Genomic DNA, 21,687 nt, shown 5'->3' with positions numbered 1-21,687 from the left:
GGGGTAATTCACCGTTGGGCTGAAGGATTATGGGCCCAATTGCTTCTAATTGGCTCGTCTCCCTTCCATTTCTTTTATCAACACCCATATAATCCAATGATTTAACTATTTACCTACCATTTGAATTGAATGATGGTTTTATTTTTATGTCATCAATTTTAAATACACAGGTTTTGTATTATTAAAATTATTGGATATTAATTTAATTAGTATAATTTATTAGCGAGAAATCAAAATACCTCAAACAAAGGATATGATCATAGAGAATGGGAGTTAACAACTTAAATGTATGACTTAATGAGAGGGAATTGAATGAAGTGAAAAGTAGTAGTTGAAATTATATTTTTGTCCTCACAGTCAAAAAGCGACGAATTTCAAAAGTAGGGATAATTTAGTGAAGAAAAAGTCTATAGAACTTGTTTCTTGTTTAGAATGAAAAAGTAGTTGTTCAAATTACATTTTTACCTTCATAATAAAGGGTGACCAATTTAAATAGAACGGATTAGCAAAACAGGGTTTATGTAGTTGACCCCATTTAATTGGTGTTGGTTGGGCTCCCTTCCCATGTGGAGGGCCCACAAAATAAAAAAAAAAAAGAAGAAAAGGAAGAGAGGGGGGATGGAAGTCGAAGAGGCTGCCCCATGTGTCTTTGCATGAGCAAAGACAGTTATGAGCAAGTAATGCTTGCTCGGTTAGTGAGGTGAATACGAACAGTTCGGTGAAGTCTTCCACCGAACACAAAAGATAAAACCAGAGAGAAAAATAGAGAGATAGGGGAAAGGAGAAGAGAGTTTCTTGTGGGCTTTCATGGGCGAAGAACACTGAACTTGCATGGCATCCCTTTCTGCGATCATCTTGAGATTTTAGTATGCAGTTGGTGGCGCCTCAAACTGCATATCTATTGGTTTGATTTGCTATTCCTCTTCTCTATTATCATTTTGGTGAGATTTATTTTTGCCTTTGAGTTATTTGGTGATATGTGATGAAATCCACCTTTGGGTGAGTAGTTGATGCTAATAGCCTCTAAATTTATTGCTAGAGAAGAACTTTGTTGTATCCCATTGATTTATTAGTGGAAGTTTTTGAGTGGTTAATTGCCCGTGGTTTTTCCCTTCGTTTTGGAGGGTTTTCCACGTCAAAATCTTGTGCCTTCTACTTGTGGATTGTATTCCTATTATTGCATATATTTTTCTATTTGGTTGATATTGTTTGGCTTGCATGTTCATTTAATTGCACAAAGAGGGAAAGAGAATTATTTTGCTTCAATTCAGATATATTATGTTATTTGGCTATTGTGAGATAGCAGGCTTTTTCCCAACAATTGGGAATGGAATAAGGCATGGATGATGATGAATAAAGACTGACCAAATTCAAAAATATGGACACTTAAGTAAAAATAAATAAAATCATACTATGGGCATATTTTCCACTTGGGTTTGACTATGATGATAGAAAGACATGATATTGGAACATCATAAAAGTGGTAACCAACCACTTGGGTTTTTATCAAATTTCATGGGAGGAGGGAGACTTTCTAGTATCATGTCTTTCTGGTATCATAGATTTTTCCTCCCCACTTTTAAAAGTAGTACAGATGAGAGGTGAAAGAGTTAGTAAACAATTTGTTTGATATTTATAAAATAAAATAAATAAATCCAATTCTCTTGATTTTCATTAAAAAGCCATCATGTTAAAGGTTTGGGCTAATATTAGACCTTGTCCACTTGTCACAAATTCATTCAATTTGGAAAAACCCCTTATGAAGTCCAATTGATTGGATTATAACAACTTTTTAATAGCCCTTTTATTTCAATCAATAGAGGCAAGTTAAAAAGGGATGCCATACTTGAGTGAAATTTCTTAAAAAAATAAATGTTATAATGATACCTAATTTATTAGATTGAATTTTGGTCCCTTTAAACATTATTTTCTGTCATATATTTATAATTAATTTTCTTTTTGAAAATTTTGTTCCTGTGAATGGGAGGATTATTTACATTTACAATGGTGTATGTGAATGTGAGGGTATGTTTCTTTTTGATTGAGTGAATTTTAATGAAAGGGTGAGGTGACGTCCATCCACATGCATGACTTCTACAATTCAACAATGACTATTACAACATTAACTGTCTTAACTGTGGTGCTTTATCAAAGTACACATTTGCCCCAAAATATTCAGTGATTAAGGCTCACTTTGATAAGAGTACGAATACAAATATGTACAGTGCAAATTCATACAAAATATAAGGTTTTGCTCTCTACAATTATGTATTTGTACTTCTTCCAAATTAAGCCTAAGGGGTAATTTATGTCTAATGAAAATTCTAAAAAAACAGACCTTATTCGCCCTTTTATATGTAGTATAGTTTTCACAGTGATAAGTCTTTGTTATTAATTTTTAGGATTTTAGAGGCATACAGACCATACTAAAGTTGTAAAAGTCAAATATGTTGGGTGAAAAATCTCATACAAATATCTATATTCAAAGAAAAACCCTTATTGGAAGATGATAAGGGAAAAGATGTTTAAAAGGGTAATTTGAGTACTTTGAAAAGCTTAAAAGGTTACATGATGCACGCATGACCATTTTCCTTTCATTATTCTGATAGAAGACTATACATGAAAGTCTTGGGAGGTAGTTCAAACTTTTGATAATTCAAGTAATAAAGTGACACACACCCCATAATTGGGGGGCTTTTGGAGTTTACCCTTTTACACATTTCATGTCATGTTATAGATGGGGCTGAGCATTATTCAGTCAAAACTGAAAAATCGAACCAAATATTTTGGTTTCAATTTCTTCAATTCGGTTAATTCATTTTTAGAGGATTTTGAGTATTGGTTTCAGTTTTCAGATTTGAAAATTCGATTAATCGAAAGAAATTAAATTAACCAAATTTCATTATGGGATACATACATACATAAATTTGGTTTTAACTAAAATAATCGAATAAAAAATTTGGTTCAATTATTTCATTTGCCTTGATTCTATTTTCGTTAAATTTTCCCTCTAATAATTTTGATTTATTTGATTCAATTTTTAACCAAATAAGCCGAATACTCATCTCACTGAAAGCTTTCCGAGAGGCAATTGATATCTCGAGCTCAGTCCAACTCGGACATAACTAGGCCTACAGCTAATTCAGGTCGAGCTACACTTCGGTATAGAACTCACTCTTAGCCCAATTCTAACTATGGGCTGGATGGGCCGCCAAGCCCACTTCCAAAGTGCCACCCTATTACATTTGCCTTCAATTCTAATAATGGTACATCCTGTGGGTCTTGGGTAGTTGTCGGTTTTGAAAAAGACTTTGGTAGGTTCTCTGACTCGTCGAAAGTAGGAAAAAAAAAAAGACAATGGGCTACCCCCTGTTGTGTAGCCCCATGAAGCGAAAACAAAAATAGGGTAGCTGGATTTCCCGATAATTTTAACTCGCACAATGTAAATTATGTAATGTCCACCTCATCTAAGTAGTTGAATGTCACATGTGTTCACACGTGAGAAAGAGAAAAATAAATAAAATAATATTTGGAGATGGCCATCTTGACGTGAGGCCAAGGTAAGTATCATAGTTGAGAAATTGAGATTAGATTGCCTTATGTTATTTGGACCATTAGCAATGCTGCTAATGCAGCTAATAAGTGATTATCTCGATAAACGTTTGGACTTCTACTTGGGCTCATAAGGCCAGCTATGTTGTATATGAAATATGTTGGACAATTGAGAAATAAGATGTCTAAAAGATGAATTTGATAAAAAAATTAATGCAAAGAAAAATAGCTCCATTAGGTGATATGAGGGCAAGGATTAAAGTATTGATATGATATTCTTGATATTGGGTGTATTATATTCATATTTATGGTCGTAGATATGGGATACATCATGATTGAGTACATATCCCACAAGTTGTGTGTATCAACACGATACACCTTCGTATCGGGCTATATCACGTTGTATTGCTAAATACGGTCTGATACACACTAATAAGGAAGCATATCCATGCCTAGTTTGACAAAACTGTATATTGATTGTTTTTGGATTTTTTTTCATCTTCGATAAAAATAAAAATATAATTATAAAAACTGAAATAAATAATTTAAAGTTTATTTTTCCAAATAATTCAATAAAAACTAAAAACTATAAAAATAATGGATTTCAACTACCTTAAATGATTTATATATTTTATTTTAGACATGATTCTATGTTAAAAATGAAAGTATAATTATTATTTGAAAAAATAAAGTTATTATATAAAAATACTAAATAAATAAATTTTCCCAATAAAATTAATGGAAAATAGAAAATTGTAATTGTAAAATCTGAAATGAATAATTTAAGATTTAACTTCCCCAAAAAATTAATAAAAATTTAAAATTATAAATAATTTATGTTATCTACCTTAAATGATTTATATGTTTTATTTTACAGTTAAATGTAAAATAAAACACCTATATGCTAAAAATGAAAGCATATTTATTATTTAAAAAAGTTATTATTTTCATAAAATACTAAATCAATAGATTTTCTAAAAATTAATAAAAATTGAAAATTATAATTATAAAATTGAAATAGAGTGATAATTATTATATGATGCTTGAATGTTCTACAGTCTTAGTATTGTTGATTGTAATGCTTATCTTCGTATAACCTATTGAAGTATGCCTTTCTAATGTGTTTTATACAAATTGCATAGATGATTCGGATTTTGATTTAGTTTTATTAATATATTTTTGTGATTTGAATGTATTTCCCAAACGTATTCAAGTGTTTCTTTATCTTTTGTTTGTATTCATGCATTTCCAAAGAGTATTTGTATCCATATACGATTCATCCAGTATGATATCAAATATGGATACTGTTAGACAGTTTTGTATGCCCTTAGCTTCAATCAGAATGATGTACTTTATGAGTTTATTGTAAATAAATAAATATACATATTTGATTCATGTTCCCTTGGTATGTTTCTGTGTAATACCCTTAAACTGGACACTTAATGAGACTTGGGTTAGTTTAGAATGTTCACAGCCAGTGGGTCGGTCTAGGGAGACCTATCCTGACAAGGCTGACACTGTGGTGCCACCAAGTCGGTTGGGGTGGCCTGTCTCAGCTGCCAGGGTGAGACCCTAGGCACATACAGTATATGATTAATTGAATCTTTGAACTGGACCAGATTTCCAGTATTGCCCTGGACCTTGGAGATTGATGGGCAAAACTGGAAAGTTACACCCGACCCCTAGACTCGATTATGATACTGCACTAGGTGTCGGATTGGGCTATCTTTGATGTACCAATCAGTGAGATCCTTAGCGGGGGTCAAAACCTGGGTATGTTGGGACAGTCCGAGAATTCATCTGAGTGGGTGATCATAGTGACAGGATCAGCCCCTTTGTCGGACAAAGGTAATGATCGGGGATGCACTCTCACTGATGGTAACCAAGACTGCCGGCAGCCGATTTCAACCGTTGAGATTTGTTTTGCAAATATATTTTATATAGGATATAAAAGTATATATATATATATATATATTATGGTTTCAAAAATGTTTGCAATAAGGTTTTAATTCCCGGGATCCATATAAGTGGAGAGTGCAACACTGTTCCTTACAGCCGAGGGAGAGGTCCTCTCTTGTCGGGCAGTGTATGATCATTATGGGCTGAGAGGTTAAGTGTAAGACCATTGAGGATAACACCTGATGGGCTAATCTTGCATCTGCCCACAGTCCCTGGGTGTTACAAGGTGGCTTGGCCCAGGGACCACTTAGTGTAAGTGTTGGGCCCATAGAGCCCATTTGATGGGTTTCAGGGGGTACACTGTTTTCAGTAGTGCATTCGGCCAGGCCTTGTAACAAAGGCCGGGCTGAACCCATATGGCTGATGTGTAGATCAATGCTTGGGTCCCACGCCATACAAGGAAGCCCAACTGGGCAGCAGCTTGGAAGGCTTTTTGAGTACATAACTTTAAATGGGCCTTAAGCCCATTTCGAACTGGGCTGATTTGATCAGTCATTTAAATGGGGCGAATTCTGAAGTGGGTCAGCTAAAAGGATTGGGCTTAGACCCTATCCACTCAGAGAGTCTAAGATCTAAATGAGATTTAGATCTGGAAACCTCCTAATTAGATTAGGAGATAGCTGATCTGATCTGCAGATAAGATAAGGATTATCCCTTATCACTAAGGGACTTCTAACCCAAATATGATTTGGACTAGCAACTCCTAATCTGACTAGGAGGTAATCCCTTTGAGATTATAAAAGGGGAAGGGGGCGGCAGCCTTTTAGATGATTATGATCAATAGCACTCTTCTCTTTGAAGAAAGAGAGATTGAGAGATTTCCTGCATACTGCGAATTCTCTCCTGCCGCCACCTTCCTGCCATTGCCATTCCTTCAGTTCGATCTCCAGTTCTTGGGAGCAATCAAGATTTGATCTTGATCTCAATCTTTTGGGAAAAGATTGGTTGGAGCTGTACTCACAAGCCGTCCAGTTGATTCTTGCGAAGGGTCAAGTTCTTTTGAAGAACATTGTTGATTCTGCTCCACCCTTCACTGCGCCATCTTCAGTGGGAGCAGATTTTGGATCCTTCCTTGGGCGTGAACACCTCCATTGGGAGATAGTATTTCTCCGTATCAGGTATAATCCTCTCCCACTCCTTTTGGTTCAGTTTATGGTTCAAGATTGATCCTTGAAAATATGATTTTCTAAATAGGGAATACGATTCCCAATTGAAGGGAGAGATAAATGTTTTGAAATTCGCCCCTTATTCCGCAATCTTTGGGCGTCCATAGAATGGATCTCTCATCCCTTCAGATACTTTGATCCTTGAATGGGAGAAAGTAAATTGAAATGGTCTGATCATGTGCATACAAGATCATTTATGACACCTGTTAGGAAAAGTAATCTATTACAAGCTAAAAAGATTAAAAGAACTATGAGGGACAAACCAAAAATAATGATTTGAATAAAAATAATAACAAATTATTTAAGTGCACATGATTTAATGATGAATATGACACTGAATATAAGAGAATGGCAAAACAGGATTCGCGTAACCAGCCCAATATGATTGGGACAAGGCTTAAAATAATGATGATGATTACAACAACACAAGTAATTTTTAGTTTACTTTATTAACAAAATTCAATATTCAAAACCAATCCGGAATCGATCAAAATTCTATTTGACTCTAATACTGTATTTGGTTGCAGTGCAATTTTATTTGTACTAATATAAAAGCATGAGAGTGCAAATGAAATAGCACAAATTTTTATTTAATTTTATTTTGGGTTTTATTTTATACTTTTTCATGTCTTAATTTACTTCTTTTGTATTGCATTTAAACAAAATAATCTAAATTTTAAAACAAAATAAGTCAGATTTTACACTCAAATCATTTGCACTCCCATAATTTTGTACCAATGCCAATTTATTTGCATTACAACCAAATACAGCCTAAATACCAATAAATTGAATTTGTTAATCTCAAACCACTGCAATGCATATTTTAATTTTTAAACAGAATGATGTCCGAAACAATCAAGATGTAAGATATAAAATGGTTTCTCTGGAATCTATTGAGCGCGCCTTACACCGATCTCACAGTCACATTCATCGAGATGCTGTGAGATTGGTGTGAAGGGCACTTTGTGAGAAGAGGACATCCCGGCTCCTCTATTCTCTACCCAGACCTGCGGGCCGCGGCGAAAAAAAGCAAATAACGCCATTACGGTGCTTGTTTTTTTCTTGATAAGTGCTAACAACGGTGCTTGTGCAGACTTCTTCGGATCTTGTTTGTAGCAGATCTGGAATCGCATGTGCAATGTGCGAACAAATGGAGAACAATGGATGTTCTATTTTGTCCCCTTTGTAATCTATAAAGTCCCACCACCCATGTGGCTGCAACATGAGGGCCCATTTTTCAATGTATTGGGCTCATGGGCCAGACCTTTGCAAGATTAAACAAATGCTCAAGCCAATTGGAACCCTTACTGCTAAGGTGACAATTTTTTACCCAATCCGTTGAATCCATCCAATCTACCCAGTACTTAATTCATCCAATCCACTCATTTACTTGGTGGGTTGTGTGATCAACCCACCACTCAACTTATCCATTAAAATGGGTCGGGTTGGATTGGGTTGTGGATAATCATTGGGTTAATTATTAGAGATATAAGCATTATTAATTCTTTAGTCTTGTTTTTTAATTTTCTTCATTTGAATTAAATAATTTATAATTAATGCATTAATTTTCTATTAATTATTGACTAAATTTAGTTTTGTCTTGAATCAACACACTTCACCATATATAAATCCAAATCAAATTGACCCAAGTTCGAACCAGTTCAACGCGGCTTGACCCGATCCAGCATATACTGATCCTAAATCCGAAATAGACCCCAGGTGGGATGGTTCAGTATTGCTTGCTCTGCCCAGTTCAGGTCATATGGTCCAACCAGTATTCACAAAAGCCCGACCCGATACAAGCAGATCCGGCTCGACCCAAATCCAAAACGATTTCGGCGCGAGATAGTTCGGTGTTCGTGAACTTTGCTCGGTCTGGGCTGTCTAACCGACTAATTTCCACACAATTCGACCCGAATCCGAACCGACCCTATTTTACTTATATTGACCCGCTTCGGTCATTCGGTTCGGTCCCAAACCTGTGCACAAACATGATATGGTTCGATCCAAGTCAATCCACCATTGACTGAACCAGTCCGGTTTGGTCTGACCAGACTGATCCAGATCTAAATGGTTCAACCACCCTTCATGTGATTAACTCAAAAATAATCCACTTAGATAGTTCAAGTTGGTCTGACCGGTTTAAACCTAAGTGGTTCAGTCAAACCTGAAATCCGAATATAGTCAAATGGCTTTGCCGCTTGTATAAAAATAATATGTATGTAATGTGATTTGAACCTTCATTACTTGTGTAAATAGTAACTACCATTACCACCAAGCTATGACCAACTTATTTATTGAAAGAGAGTTAGTTTATTTTTTAAGTCTATAAATATAAAATTAATGGGTTTGAATGGGTTGGATTGGGTTAAAGCAGGTTTGAATTGAACTCAAACCATTTAATCTTATATAACTGGATTAGTAATGGGTTGGCGGGTTAGATGAATTGGGTTGAAGCTCAACCCAAACCAAACCCAATTCAACCCGCCCAATTGCCACCTCTTCTCAACAATGCAGAGTTGTATATCCTTAGCATCCTTGGTTCAGTGAGGAGATACCCATTAGGTCATTACCCAGTGAAGAGGATTTGAGCTGGACCCAAATTTGTCCATCCCCTTCCCAAAGAGGTAAGGAAATTTTGCTTTTCCACTTTCTTATCATGGGCTACAATTCAGTAGGGGCCCTGTCGCTGATGGAAATTTACACCAGCCCATTAGTGCTTTCTGATGGGACAGACGACAACACAAGCTGTGGCATTGTTGTTAACTAGATTCCAATTTCTCATTTTGAAAACAAAAATCGCCATCCAATTCTTATCTTCAACCCACCAGGTGGCCCCCGCCTTAGGTCCATTGATCTCTTGTTATTCAGCTGAGTTTCATAACACCGACTGACATGGGTTCTTTAATTTTTGTTTGCCTTGTTTGGTGGGGTGTAAATCCCACGACTTCTTTATCTCATCTACACAAAATTGATTCATAAGTTATATTCATGTGAGTTTCAGCTTACAGTATGCAATTTGCACTGTTCTATTAAGAGTGTGAATCAAAGTATGAAATTTTTGTTTGATTAAAATATTCCAATTTTTTGATTTGGTCTCTCTCTTATTAATGTCTATTGAATTATATTCTTGATTAGAATATATCTGTTTTTGAATTTGGTCTCTCTCTATAATGGTGACTTTATGAAGACATAAAATGTAATTTAAACCTATGTTTTCAACTCGTCGTTGATCCAATCGGTCAAACCGTTCAAACCATGCATCACCCAACCAAGATTCTGGGTCCGGTTCAGTCAAGACCCATTAGATGGTCAAAAACTGTTGACTTAGTCAAGAACCGTTCGACCTGGCCGGTTCAACCGTTGATTCGTTCGACCCGGTCACTGGGTTGCGGGTTGCACACTCAATGTATACAAACTTTCAGAGGCCATAACTTTGCACTCCAATGTCCGATTGGGGTGATTGTTTTTTATTTTGGGTAACTTTTTGAGAAAAACCCCCTTTTTTGGTTTCAAATTACAATTTTTAATATTTTTTATAAATAAAAAAAAATTAAAAACTGAGTTAAAAATATAAGTTAAATACAAAAAATACATATAGCATATTTAAAACATATTTATACATTATTTATTGATAAAATATATATTTATACACATACATACATATATACACATATATACATATGTATATAAATACATATATATGATGATGTGGAGCGGTCTGAACCATTCGACCCGGCCGGTTGAGCCGATGACCCAAGACCCAAAGGCAAAAACGGTTCAGGCTCTGTGTCGGTTTTTAAAACATTGATTTAAACTACTACATTTACACTCATTCAGATCCTTGTCATTAAGTCTTATATTTAAGATATGAATTCCTATTCTTTCATTGAATATTACATTAATTGATCATATTCAAAATATGTGTGACAAAGAATAATTGTTTTATGCACAATAGAAATAAAATACAAATTTAAAATTAACAAAAAAAATGTAGTTGTTTTCCTATTTGGTGGTGAGTCAACAATTCAACCTTTTGGGTCAAATGTGTAAATCTTTGACGTCATAAATAAATAATAATAAAATAAAATAAATGAAAAACATATAAAAGTAAAAAGAATGTAGAAAACATTTGGGCACATCTCTAATATATATATATATATATATATATAATTGTAGAAAAATTTAGAAACATATTTTTTACTATCATTATCATAAAAAATTGTTACGTGCAAAGTGAGGCAGGAAGCAACATAATTTAGTCCCCGTTTTATATGAGATATGGAGAAAGGTAGGTGGGAGGTGGTGCAAATTTTTCATAGTCTTTGGGATATAAAATTTGCACTTGTTAATGAATGCAATTGTGCAAAAGGATAAAAAATGCAAAATTTGTATTAGGTAAAAATATAAATGATAGTTACAAACAGACTGGCGCAAAATTTAACAAGGTCAAAATTTTATATCTGATTCAGATTTTACAATGCAAAAAAGCAGTGCCAAACCAACCAATTGGAGGGTAATGTCTTGAATTGCAAAATTTAACAAAGATGAAAATTTTGTATCTGAATCAGATTTTCACTGTAGAAAAAAGAAACAGAGACAAACCAACTAACTGGAGGGTAATATATTGAATTGAAAAATTTAACAAGGCAACAAATTTGTATCTGATTCAGATTTGTACTGCCCCTTTAACAAGGTGAAATTTTTATTTGATTTGCACTGCAAAAAAAAAACAGAGCCAAACCAACTAATTGGAAGGTAATGTCTAATTGCCATCCCCATTAAACATTGACATGATTGAATCATCGATGTGCTTTCACTCTCTTATTTGAATTTCGGGTAATGAAACAAATTAAGCATCAAAAAGGTCGAATTGTCTTGCCCATCTTCATCTTGATCGTTGCATTATACACCAAAATGCTACAGAAACGAATTCAAAAGGCCAAAAGATCTGACCCTAAATTCTAGAAGTTCAAATCTGTATTACACTCACACAAAAAAAATCTGTATTACATACTATTAAATTATTGAGAGAGAGAGAGAGAAAACAATAAGAACACAAGACACATGAATGTAGGTACACATGCCAAACGCCGATCCCCAGAAGAAACAATAAATAACTAGATATCCTCCATCTTCAGCTCTCATGAGAGAAATCCCAGGCACATCAACCCAATTCCGACGACCAAGCCCAATCCAACTGTCAACCCGTTGGAACCTGAACTTTCATCCGCGGACGACGGCCCCTTGGCTGATGATGCAACTGTTGCTGGTGAGGTCTTGTTGGATGATGCATCCGAGGGAGTTTTCGAAGGCTGTGGAGCCGATGCCTTAGACTTCACTCCGAAGAGCTCCGGCGGTAGCAACACCTTATCGATCTGGTAGACTGCCAATGGCGGGTCCTGCCGAAGAGCATTGTTGACTTGGGTGTTGACAAGCCCAGTTGAGACGTTCACTTGGTTGCCGCTGCTAGTGAAATTGAGACCCAGAGATCCGCCTTCGCTGCCCGCCTGAGTTCGGACAGGGTTGCTAATGGTCTGGAAGGAGACCATGCTTTGGTACTGAGGCAAGACGTGGTACAATATAAGCTCAGATTGATCCTGTGCGCTCAGTCCATTGAGCGTGCCGGCCTTCAGGTTGCTGAATGCATTGTCGGTGGGAGCAAACACTGTCAGGCCTTGAGTAGATGAGTTGAGCTGGTTCTCGATCTGGTTTATGACCTGTGTGGATCCCAGGAGTCTAATGAAGGTGGTGTACTGGCCGCCCTTGTCAAGGATGGCTGTGAGATTGATCGGGCCTGCTGGTGCTGGGGCTGGCGCTTTTTGGGCAACAGCGCCAGGAGCGATGAGGAAGAGAGATGGTAGCAAGGCCAAAAGAATGGTAGCCAGAGGAGCTGTGGAGGCCATGGTGCTTCTACTGCTTCTGCTAGTGGCCTGGTAGCTGGGTGGTGAGTGTTGGAGTAGGAGAATGGGTGGGGATTTATGGGATAAGACTGTGGAGAGTGGGAATATGTTGGAATGAGCTGTCTATAGAATTGAGTCAAGACAAACCTCACTCACCAAAGAGAATATCCAAGAGGAAAAATACAAAGAAAGACAACTATATATGTGATTTAATGTTATGCCCACCACCATTTAGGTAACAAGTAACTATTAATTCATGTGCACAAGTAATTCTTCTTACTTAAAGTACTTTACCTTTTTTCTCATTAATTATTGTTATTCTTTCCGTTCTTATCATCCTGCTTGTATTTTCTATTTTTTATTTTTTGATAGACATTCCTAAATATTTGTGATCTCTAGTATTTGAGTTCAATGTGTTAATGGGTTAATTCATGTCATTATCATAAAAAAAAATCAACTGTATAACTGTATAGGTTGACAGGTTAATTAATGGTCTTTAACATATAATATAATGAGTCAGTAGTCGACCCGAATCAGAATTTTGGCCGGGTCAAGGATGGGCTGAAAATACTAATATTGAGTTGAACCAATCACTCAATGTCAGGATGGTCCCTATGGGGGTTAAAATCGTATCATTAACACCAAAAAAAAAAAAGTAAAGAGAAAAAAGCAACTCCTTTCCCCTTGTGATAAAGTACATGATATTTTAAAATTAATAAAAACGTTGAATTAATTTATACATCTCTTTGGTTGGTAGGCTGCTGGTATAGAAAAATTAATGAAGGTAAGTTGTGCCCTGAGTACACTTTAGACTTTTGACAGGCTTGGTTATTGAGTGGTATTATTATTCATGGTTGCAAGGCTGGCACCACGTGGCAAGAGGGGTCATCTCATATTCCATAGATTATAAGTCTCACCAAACACAAACAACGGAATGGATAAAAATTATTTTAAGAGTATGAGGAATTATTGTCGAGACCCACCACTACGTACCCTGTTTATCTCATCTGCCAAGGACCAGCCATTTGATTTAGGCCTAATAAGTGGATGGATTTATTTTCGAAAACAGAAAAAAAATTTGGTCCTTTTAATTTATAAATTATAGGTATAATCACTTTTAACGGTGGATGATGAATTGATATCTTCTTGTTTTTTGTCAAAAGAAGCCAAAGTTTTCCCACAGGAAAATTGCCACATTAGCAAAACTAAATAATATGATTGCTGACATGACAATTGCTTTTTTTATTTTTGAAAACAAATTCAATTAGATTGCCAAAGAAAAATCTAGATTTGATCCTCACATCATTCTCACAACACTCCAAACTGTGCATTGAGAACATCACACCATCTATGAAAAAAATAAATAAGATGTTCCAAATTGAGAGCTGTAAGTATTGCAAGAAGGGTGTAACCAGGACAAATTTTGTGAGGACCAAATCGGGACACCTCCTAACAAAAGCAGAATAATCCAACACATTGATGACATTGATCAGATGGTATCAGGAACATTTATGCCAAAGAAGAAGTTGGGATTATAGTCCCAACTTTGTATGTAATTGTTTCTTTATTCAGAACCAGTGCATGAAGTGGGTGACTGTGATATCCTTATTTATTATTACTAATTTGTTCTGCGGCTAGTCTGTGTGTCACCAAGTTATTCGGATTTCCTGTGGACTTCAACAGAGTGACAAATCAATGGCCTGACGGACTACTCCCATTGTATAGCTAGCCTCCGGTCTAGAATTTTAGATGGGTAACTGTTAATTTTCTTTGGGCTCAGTTTGGAAGGACTATAAATATAAATATATAGAAAATAAAATCTTGTATATTATATTATTTTGTATATATTTGTATTTATAAACTCAGTTTGGAAGGATTTTCATTCTCTCAATATATTTGTATTTGTATTCCTTTCAAATTAAGCACGGCAGTATTTTTAGGCTTGGATTGAACCGGATTTGTTATGAATTTTCCTGTTGGTTGAAATTCATTGGGTTGCAACTTGCAACACTCCCACTCCCACTCCCGATCGTGTTTGCTTGGTGGGAATTTTCCTTGGAATCCAAACAATCAAGGGCGCCATCACATCAAAAAGTTTGAGGAAGGGTGGTAGGTTCGAATTCACGGAAAGGACAGATCCGACGTTAATGCCATCGGAGATTTTCTTGCATCGATCTCTACCAAGTACCCTATACCAGTATACCGGTGGCGGTGTGCATGATTTTGATTCTGTCTCCGACCAATCCGGGATCTTAATTAGCATATAACACGGCCAAAGCAACCAATAAATGACATTGAGAATTCATCAAAATTGACGGGGACTGGGAGTGGTTTTGGGGGATATGTGGATCAGACTCTCAACAGTAAGGTCTTCGAATCATAACCACCCACTCTCAGACTCTCAGTTTTGAGAGTGAGAGTGATGTGATGAATTACACTCACAAGTCACAAGTCACAACCACCCCGTGAATTTTGATGATTTTTTTTTTTTATCGATTGGTTTACAACTTAATGCAAAGGCCTCGAGTTCACGGGGAATCTTCGGCCGTTTCATGCATTTGCCCCACTCATTCCTTTCCTTGTCCTTTTTGACTCTGGAAAAATGTTATTTTACCCCACACCCGTGATAGTGATTACTGATTAGTGTGTATCAGTATCATGCACGGGAAGCTCTTACAGTTTCCGTTTGTTAAGAGTGTTAAATAGAATGAAAATACCAAATATATATGGTACATTCTGGTCCATGTAATTTGCATTGATAAATTTATTTTATTTTTAATGGGTGTAAATACGAATCCTGAGATTGAAAATTAACATTGATCATCTTTGAGTGATAAGTTTACATTATATAATTGAAAATACCAATTATAGCTCTCATTTTAGATGAAAATATGCCTTCAAAATTGTGAAAGCTATCACTTTCATTATATAAATGCATTATTATCAAACACCATCAAAACAGGACCAGAATGCATACAATTAAGGGTGCAATTCGGGTTGGCCCAAGTTAACAGTTTACATTGTTTCGGATTCAAGTTTCAAGTTGAGCCCATTGAAATATTGTTAAAATCCCAATCCTCCCACTAATTAAAGAAAAGTTGCACCCTTACATACAAATATATATGCATCCAATGTTTTTGAACTTTAGTTGACCCAACAGTTGGACCATTCAGCCCATGAATCATGCAGGCAACCGGTTCCATTTCACCCTTAACCCGTTTATTGGCCAAAAACCATTGACTTGGTCAACAATCCATCGACCCATTCGACCTGAACAATGGTTTTTTGTTATTTTTTATATTTCTTTATTTTTTTTAAAATTAGAATGGACCATCTATTCGAATTGGACAATCAAATCAGTGGCCAAAGCAGTGTCCAGTTCTAGGTTGGTTTTTAAAACATTGTATGCACCAAATGTGCATTGTACTACTCTTTATGAGAGTTTGGATATACTCCTCGTAGATTGTGCCTCACAGCTCGTTTAGCCATGCATCTAAAATCAATGCTTTAAAAACCGACCCGAAGGTCGAACCATTTTTGCCTCCAAGTCATAAGTCACCGGTTCGACCGTGCCACATATGTGTATGTATACATGTATATATATATGTGAAGTAATACATATTTTATCAATAAATAATGTATAATATGTTTTAGATATGCTATATGTATTATTTTATATTTAATTTACGTTTTTAAATTTATTTTTTTATTTATAAAAATATTAAAAATTGCTATTTGAGGCCAAAAAGTTTTTTTTTGCAAAAATAGCGGGGCAAGGCACCTATGTCACCTTGGGACGCATAGATCTTGAAAAGTTACCAAAAATCAAAAACATGATCACCCCAATCGGACATCAAAGTGCAAAGTTATGGCCTCTGAAAGTTTACATGCATTGAGTGTGCAGCCTGCAACCCGGTAATCAGGTCGAGCAAGTTGACAGTTGAACCGACCGGGTCAAACGGTTTTTAACAAACTCAATAGTTATTGACCAATAGTTGGGTTTTAACAAAATTGAACCCAAAATCCTGATCAAATGATGGTTCAAACGGTTCAATCGATCAAGTCAATAGCGAGTTGAAAATCATTGTCAAAAACATCTCATACTTGGAAATACTTATTCATGGGAAGATGTTCCCAATGCACACCGAAACATGCTGGTAGGTGCTTTCAAAAAAAGAAATGGAAAAATCTTGATCGGTACCTTATATTTTAGGGGTTGTCTCAAGTCCCCGAACTTCAAAACGTGTCTATTCATTGCCTGAATTTCCAAAAACTTTCTGAGTTAACTGACGTTAACCAATAAGTGAAATAGCATAAATATCTATCAGGTATTATCTAATTTTCTTTATTTGTCAATTCCACGTAAACCAATCCAAATTCTACCAAAAAATCCTCACTGAGATATCAAGAAGTCACTTCTCCCTCCTGATCCCAATATTCACATCCATTCCTTTAGCCGAGCGCCCACCCACTCTCTCTTCCCCATTTGAGCAGGCAAAGCCAATCAACCATACTCTTTTGGCAATCATCTATTGACATTTTTGGTGCTTCTTTGCTCGGATGGGGCGATGGATACTACAAGGGTGAAGAAGATAAGATGAAGAGGAAGGGGATGGTTTCTCCGTCAGAGCAGGAGCACCGAAAAAAGGTATTCAGGGAGCTCAATTCTTTGATTTCCGATTGCTGAACAAAATCTACAGCCATCCATAACTGTATCAACGTATTCTTGGAGAATTTAAAATTCCTGGGACAGAGGTAGAGATAATACCTCTGTTAGTTAGTTGGTCAAGGTGTTACCAGTTGAACATCAGTCCTCATTTACTGTGTATAGTTTACCGTTGATGGACTGAATTAACTATAAACCAAAAGCAAACAGTTCTAATTCTGATTCATTCAAAATAGTAATCACCTTTATGACTAACTGAATCAAATAAGTTCAAGTTTAGAACATACCTCAAAACGCCATAACCACTCTGTTAATATCCTCGTAGAAATCGATTTGTATGTGGTTCAGCCTTTGACCTTTCAAATAAAGTCCAGTTGCATGGACGCTATCTTCTTGACCAAATCAATGTATTCGACTGAAATAACAATCTTTCACTATTATAATAATCAATAATTGCGAGGACTGAACTATCCCCTTGGGCCACAAACGATCTCTCTCTGTGTTTTTTCTCTCTTAGAAACAATGCTGATAGAGAGCACTCTATCGGAGGTTAGAATGAGATTAGTAGGGAGAGAATACACACCACACGCCCAGGGAAGAGGGGTCCTCTCTCTTGTCTTTCTATGCAGTCTTCCTATCAAAGAGCTTATCTAATTAGAGGGAATTTAATTCCCTTAATTTTTTTTTTTCAATTAACAACCCCCATCATTATCAAATTAATGAATCATTTCAAATTCAAAATTTGAATTTTCAAATCCCCTAATCAAGGAATTGTTTAAGTCCTAACACCCATGAGTTCTTATTCGGGTGTTTTACCCTAATTGGTATTTTCTAACAACCTCTTTAGTCAAGGTAGACTGTCATAGATTTGATGCGTGTCTCCGATAGCAAAAGGTCCAGAAGTAATAACTTCTGAAGTGATCCATAATTGGAGATTTAAAAACCCAAACTTGTAGGTCGAAATATGTTTGCACTTTACAGAGCTCCGAGATCAAAACCAAAGCCCTAATTAAAAATAGTAATATTCCAATGCGGTGATGAATTTCGTGAAGAACTAAAATATTGAATTCTTCCAAGTCATGGTGAAAGGATTCCGACTGAGAAATTTTGTGGGCAACAGAAGATTGGATTTGTTACTATGATATTGATGATGATTTCCGTAGATGCTCCACAGAACAGATGAATTTTCCAAATAGATTGAACATGCAGAGGTTCTTTGGAGATCTCCGCCAAGACTCCGACGAAGCAAAATGTCTTTGGCAACCAAATGACCGAACCTGTATCTAGGGTTTTGAAGAGCTCGTGAGTTTATAGGGAGAGAGTATAAAAGGGTAGTGTTTTTTATCGTATGAAGATCAGCATGTAAATTGCAAACTGCGAAGAGAAAATGGCGGGTGATATCTCATGATGTTGTTCCTTGGTGTAGTCAGGTGGAGGTTCTAACTCACCCGTCGGTGGGTTGTTTCCTAACACAATGTGGATGGAACTCGACATTGGAGAGTTTGGTCGCCGGAGTTCTTGTGGTGGCAATTCTGCAAACGGTGAAGCAAACAACGAATTTGAAGCTAATTCAAGATGTTTGGAGGACTGGAGTCAGAGTGAAGGTGAAAAAAGAAAGGGAGAAGATGGGGGCGCAACAGAGAGCTAAAATTAAGAGGTGCCTAGAATTGGTGATGGGAGACGAGACCAAAGAAGAAATGAAAAGTGATGAGGCGGATTTGGCCCTCCAATATTATTGTGACACATGGCACATCGGAACAATTAGGTCACCAAGTCGCGCCTGGCGACTGGCACATGAGCCGATATGGCAACTTGCAAGACGTGCTCGCTGACAAATTCGACATGTATATCCTAACACTCCCATGATCCTTGGAAATTGACCCACGTGCTGAATGATTTGGAGGGTGGTCAACGTGCATGGCGGTTACCTCCAGGAATCTCGGACCAGTTAGACACGACCTCCAGGAGATCTCGGGGGCGGTACATGAATAAAGCCTATATAAAGGCACCAACCCCAGAGGCGAGTGGGCAAGTGAGCAGGCAAGCAAGTAAGAAAAAAGTGTAGCTCTCATACTTTGTGATTTTTAGCTCGTAGTCTATTATGAGAGTACTGACTTAAGCATCGAAGCGACCTCGCCGAGTTAACCACCCTGGGTCATCTAACATTTGGTTCCTTGCAGGTCTCTAAAGAGCAACAAAGCTCATCAATCCAGCTTGTCACCAGGCAGTTCGGCACCTGGTCAGCTCGACACCTCCTAGGCAGTTCGGCCCCCTGGTCAACCCGACACCTCTTAGGCAGTCCGGCCCCCTGGTAAGCCCAACACCTACCAGGCAGTTCGGTCCCCTGGCAGCTCGACACCTCATAGGCAGCTCGGCACTATAGTCAGCTCGCCACCTAGCCTGCCCAGCTCGACTCAACTCGGCAGCCAAAGTTCTCCACTTCGGCCTGAGTCATTGGCCACTTGGAAGCAGACCATATGACGAGGTACTTAGCCAAAAAACTGATACTTAACCAAAAGTTGATCTATCAATTGGCGTCATCTGTGGAAAATGTTACAAAAAGCCAAGTTCTCATCCTTCAAAAGGCTAAGTCCTCTTATTCCAGAAAGCTAAGTTCTACTAAAAGTTCTCACTTTCTAGTTTCAATTTTTTATGAACTCAAAGACTATGTAGAAAGTTGATGGCCAACAAACTAAGCAGCTCTATCAATTTTATTTCAACTCGGATAAAGCCTCATCAGTCCTCTTCGCGAGGTACCTTCCACAAAGATGAGCTCTTCATGGCTTCCGCGGGAGTAGGCGATCAACAGACTGCATGGACGCCCTTGCCGATCGAGCCTTCTAAGGCTCTCGTGCAAGCTGGTGACCTAAAGTCAGTAGTGCAGCCCCCGTAGGTCGAGCTCCTAGTAGCTTCTTGTAGGAGTGGGTAACCGACGTCACTAACGAGGCTGATGCAGCGCAGCCGTAGCTCTAAGGAGCCAACCTGGCGCGGCTTGGCCCAGGCGCGACCTGGCGACCTGGCCCAAGCGCGAATTGGCGAACTGATAAAAGACAACACTACGATAAGTCCCAGTCGCCTCCTCGGCATGGGCATACAACTCCCAATCGCCTCTTCGGCATGGGCAAAATCAAAGATCAGGGAGAGTGGACTACGAGTCGCTCACAGAGCCTAAGGAATTGAATCGACGCTTACAAGCTCATCGAATTATTCATTCTGGGCCAAAAGGAGAAATTTACTCCCTTCACCGAGTTATTCTCAGCTCGGGAGTGGGGGGCAAATGATGAGGGCGGATTTGGCCCTCCAATGATATTGTGACACATGGCACCTCGAAACAACTAGGTGACACTCGGAACCACTTTGGCAACAACTTGCCTTAGCCAAGTTGATGGGCCCGACTTGGCGGTTTGGCACAGGCACCGACCTGGCGGCCTGGCCCAGGCGCGACCTGGAAGCCTAGCACATGAGCCGACCTGGCGACTTGCAATATGTGCTCGCAATCAATTCGGCATGCATATCCTAACACTCCCACGATCCTTGGAAGTTGACCCACGTGTCGAACGATCTGGAGGGTGGTCAACGTGCATTGCGGTTACCTCCAGGAATCTCGGACCAGTTAGACACAACCTCCCAGAGATCTTGGGGGCGGTACATGAGCCAGGCCTATATAAAGGCACCAACCCAAGAGGCGAGTGGGCAAGTGAGCATGCAAGCAAGTAAGAAAAGTCTAGCTCTCATACTTTGTGATTTTTAGCTCACAGTCTACTATAAGAGTACTGACTTAAGCATCAAAGCGACCTAACCGAGTTAGCCACCCCGAGTCCTCTAACATTTGATTCCTTGCAGGTCTCTAAAAAGCAACGAAGCTCATCAATCCAGCTTGTCACCAGGCAATTCGGCACCTGGTCAGCCCGACACCTCCTAGGCAATTTGGCCCCCTGGTCAGCCCGACGCCTCAAGGCAGTTCGGCACCTGGTTAGCCCAACACCTCACAGGCAGCTCGGCACCTGGTCAGCCTGACACCTTCTAGGCAGTTCGGCCCCCTGGTCAGTCCAACACCTACCAGGCAGTTCGGCCCCCTGGCAGCTCGGCACCTAGTCAGCTCGGCACCTCATAGGCAGCTCAACACTATAGTTAGCTCGCCACCTAGCCTGCCCAGCTCGACCCAACTCTGCAACCAAAATTCTCCACTTCGGCCTGAATCATCGGCCACTTGGAAGCAGACCATATGACAAGGTACTTAGCCAAAAAAATGATACTTAACCAAAAGTTGATCCATCAAAAAGGAAAGAGAGGAAATGGAAATAATTTGCAATAGAAGCAATGAAGGACGATGGTTTTTCATACACGAATTTTTGAACATTTTTTAAGGAGGTAGCGGAGACCAATAATCTTGAGAATGGTTCTTGGTCGACTGTGCAGATGGACAAGGTGAGAATGATCC

The 21,687-nt window shown here is 38.0% G+C and overlaps 2 protein-coding genes across 2 annotated transcripts in view; one reads left to right on the top strand and one right to left on the bottom strand.

Moving 5' to 3' along the window:
- Positions 1-11,529: 11,529 nt before the first annotated feature.
- On the bottom strand, positions 11,530-12,726 carry LOC104589076 (fasciclin-like arabinogalactan protein 13). Its single transcript, XM_010247263.3, has one exon. It carries the CDS (start codon positions 12,581-12,583, stop codon positions 11,822-11,824), a length of 762 nt encoding a protein of 253 aa, XP_010245565.1. The 5' UTR covers positions 12,584-12,726; the 3' UTR covers positions 11,530-11,821.
- Positions 12,727-16,957: 4,231 nt separating this feature from the next.
- LOC104589075 (Polynucleotidyl transferase, ribonuclease H-like superfamily protein) overlaps positions 16,958-21,687 on the top strand; it is a 36,525-nt gene continuing 31,795 nt past the window's right edge. The window contains exon 1 of the mRNA XM_010247260.3: positions 16,958-17,228. The gene's annotated coding sequence lies outside the window, so the exon portion shown is untranslated. The remainder of the gene's footprint in view (positions 17,229-21,687) is intronic.

The sequence above is a fragment of the Nelumbo nucifera genome, chromosome 1 (genome assembly GCF_055504915.1).
Source record: "Nelumbo nucifera cultivar China Antique chromosome 1, China Antique-T2T, whole genome shotgun sequence".
In the NCBI taxonomy this organism is placed as follows: domain Eukaryota; kingdom Viridiplantae; phylum Streptophyta; class Magnoliopsida; order Proteales; family Nelumbonaceae; genus Nelumbo; species Nelumbo nucifera.
The sequence above is the reverse complement of the archived record's forward strand: the minus strand, read 5'-3'. Positions and strand labels throughout refer to the sequence as shown.

What these genes read in the sequence shown, in the direction of transcription:
- LOC104589076 (XM_010247263.3), bottom strand. Translation starts at nt 12,583, where the DNA reads ATGGCCTCCACAGCTCCTCTGGCTACCATTCTTTTGGCCTTGCTACCA.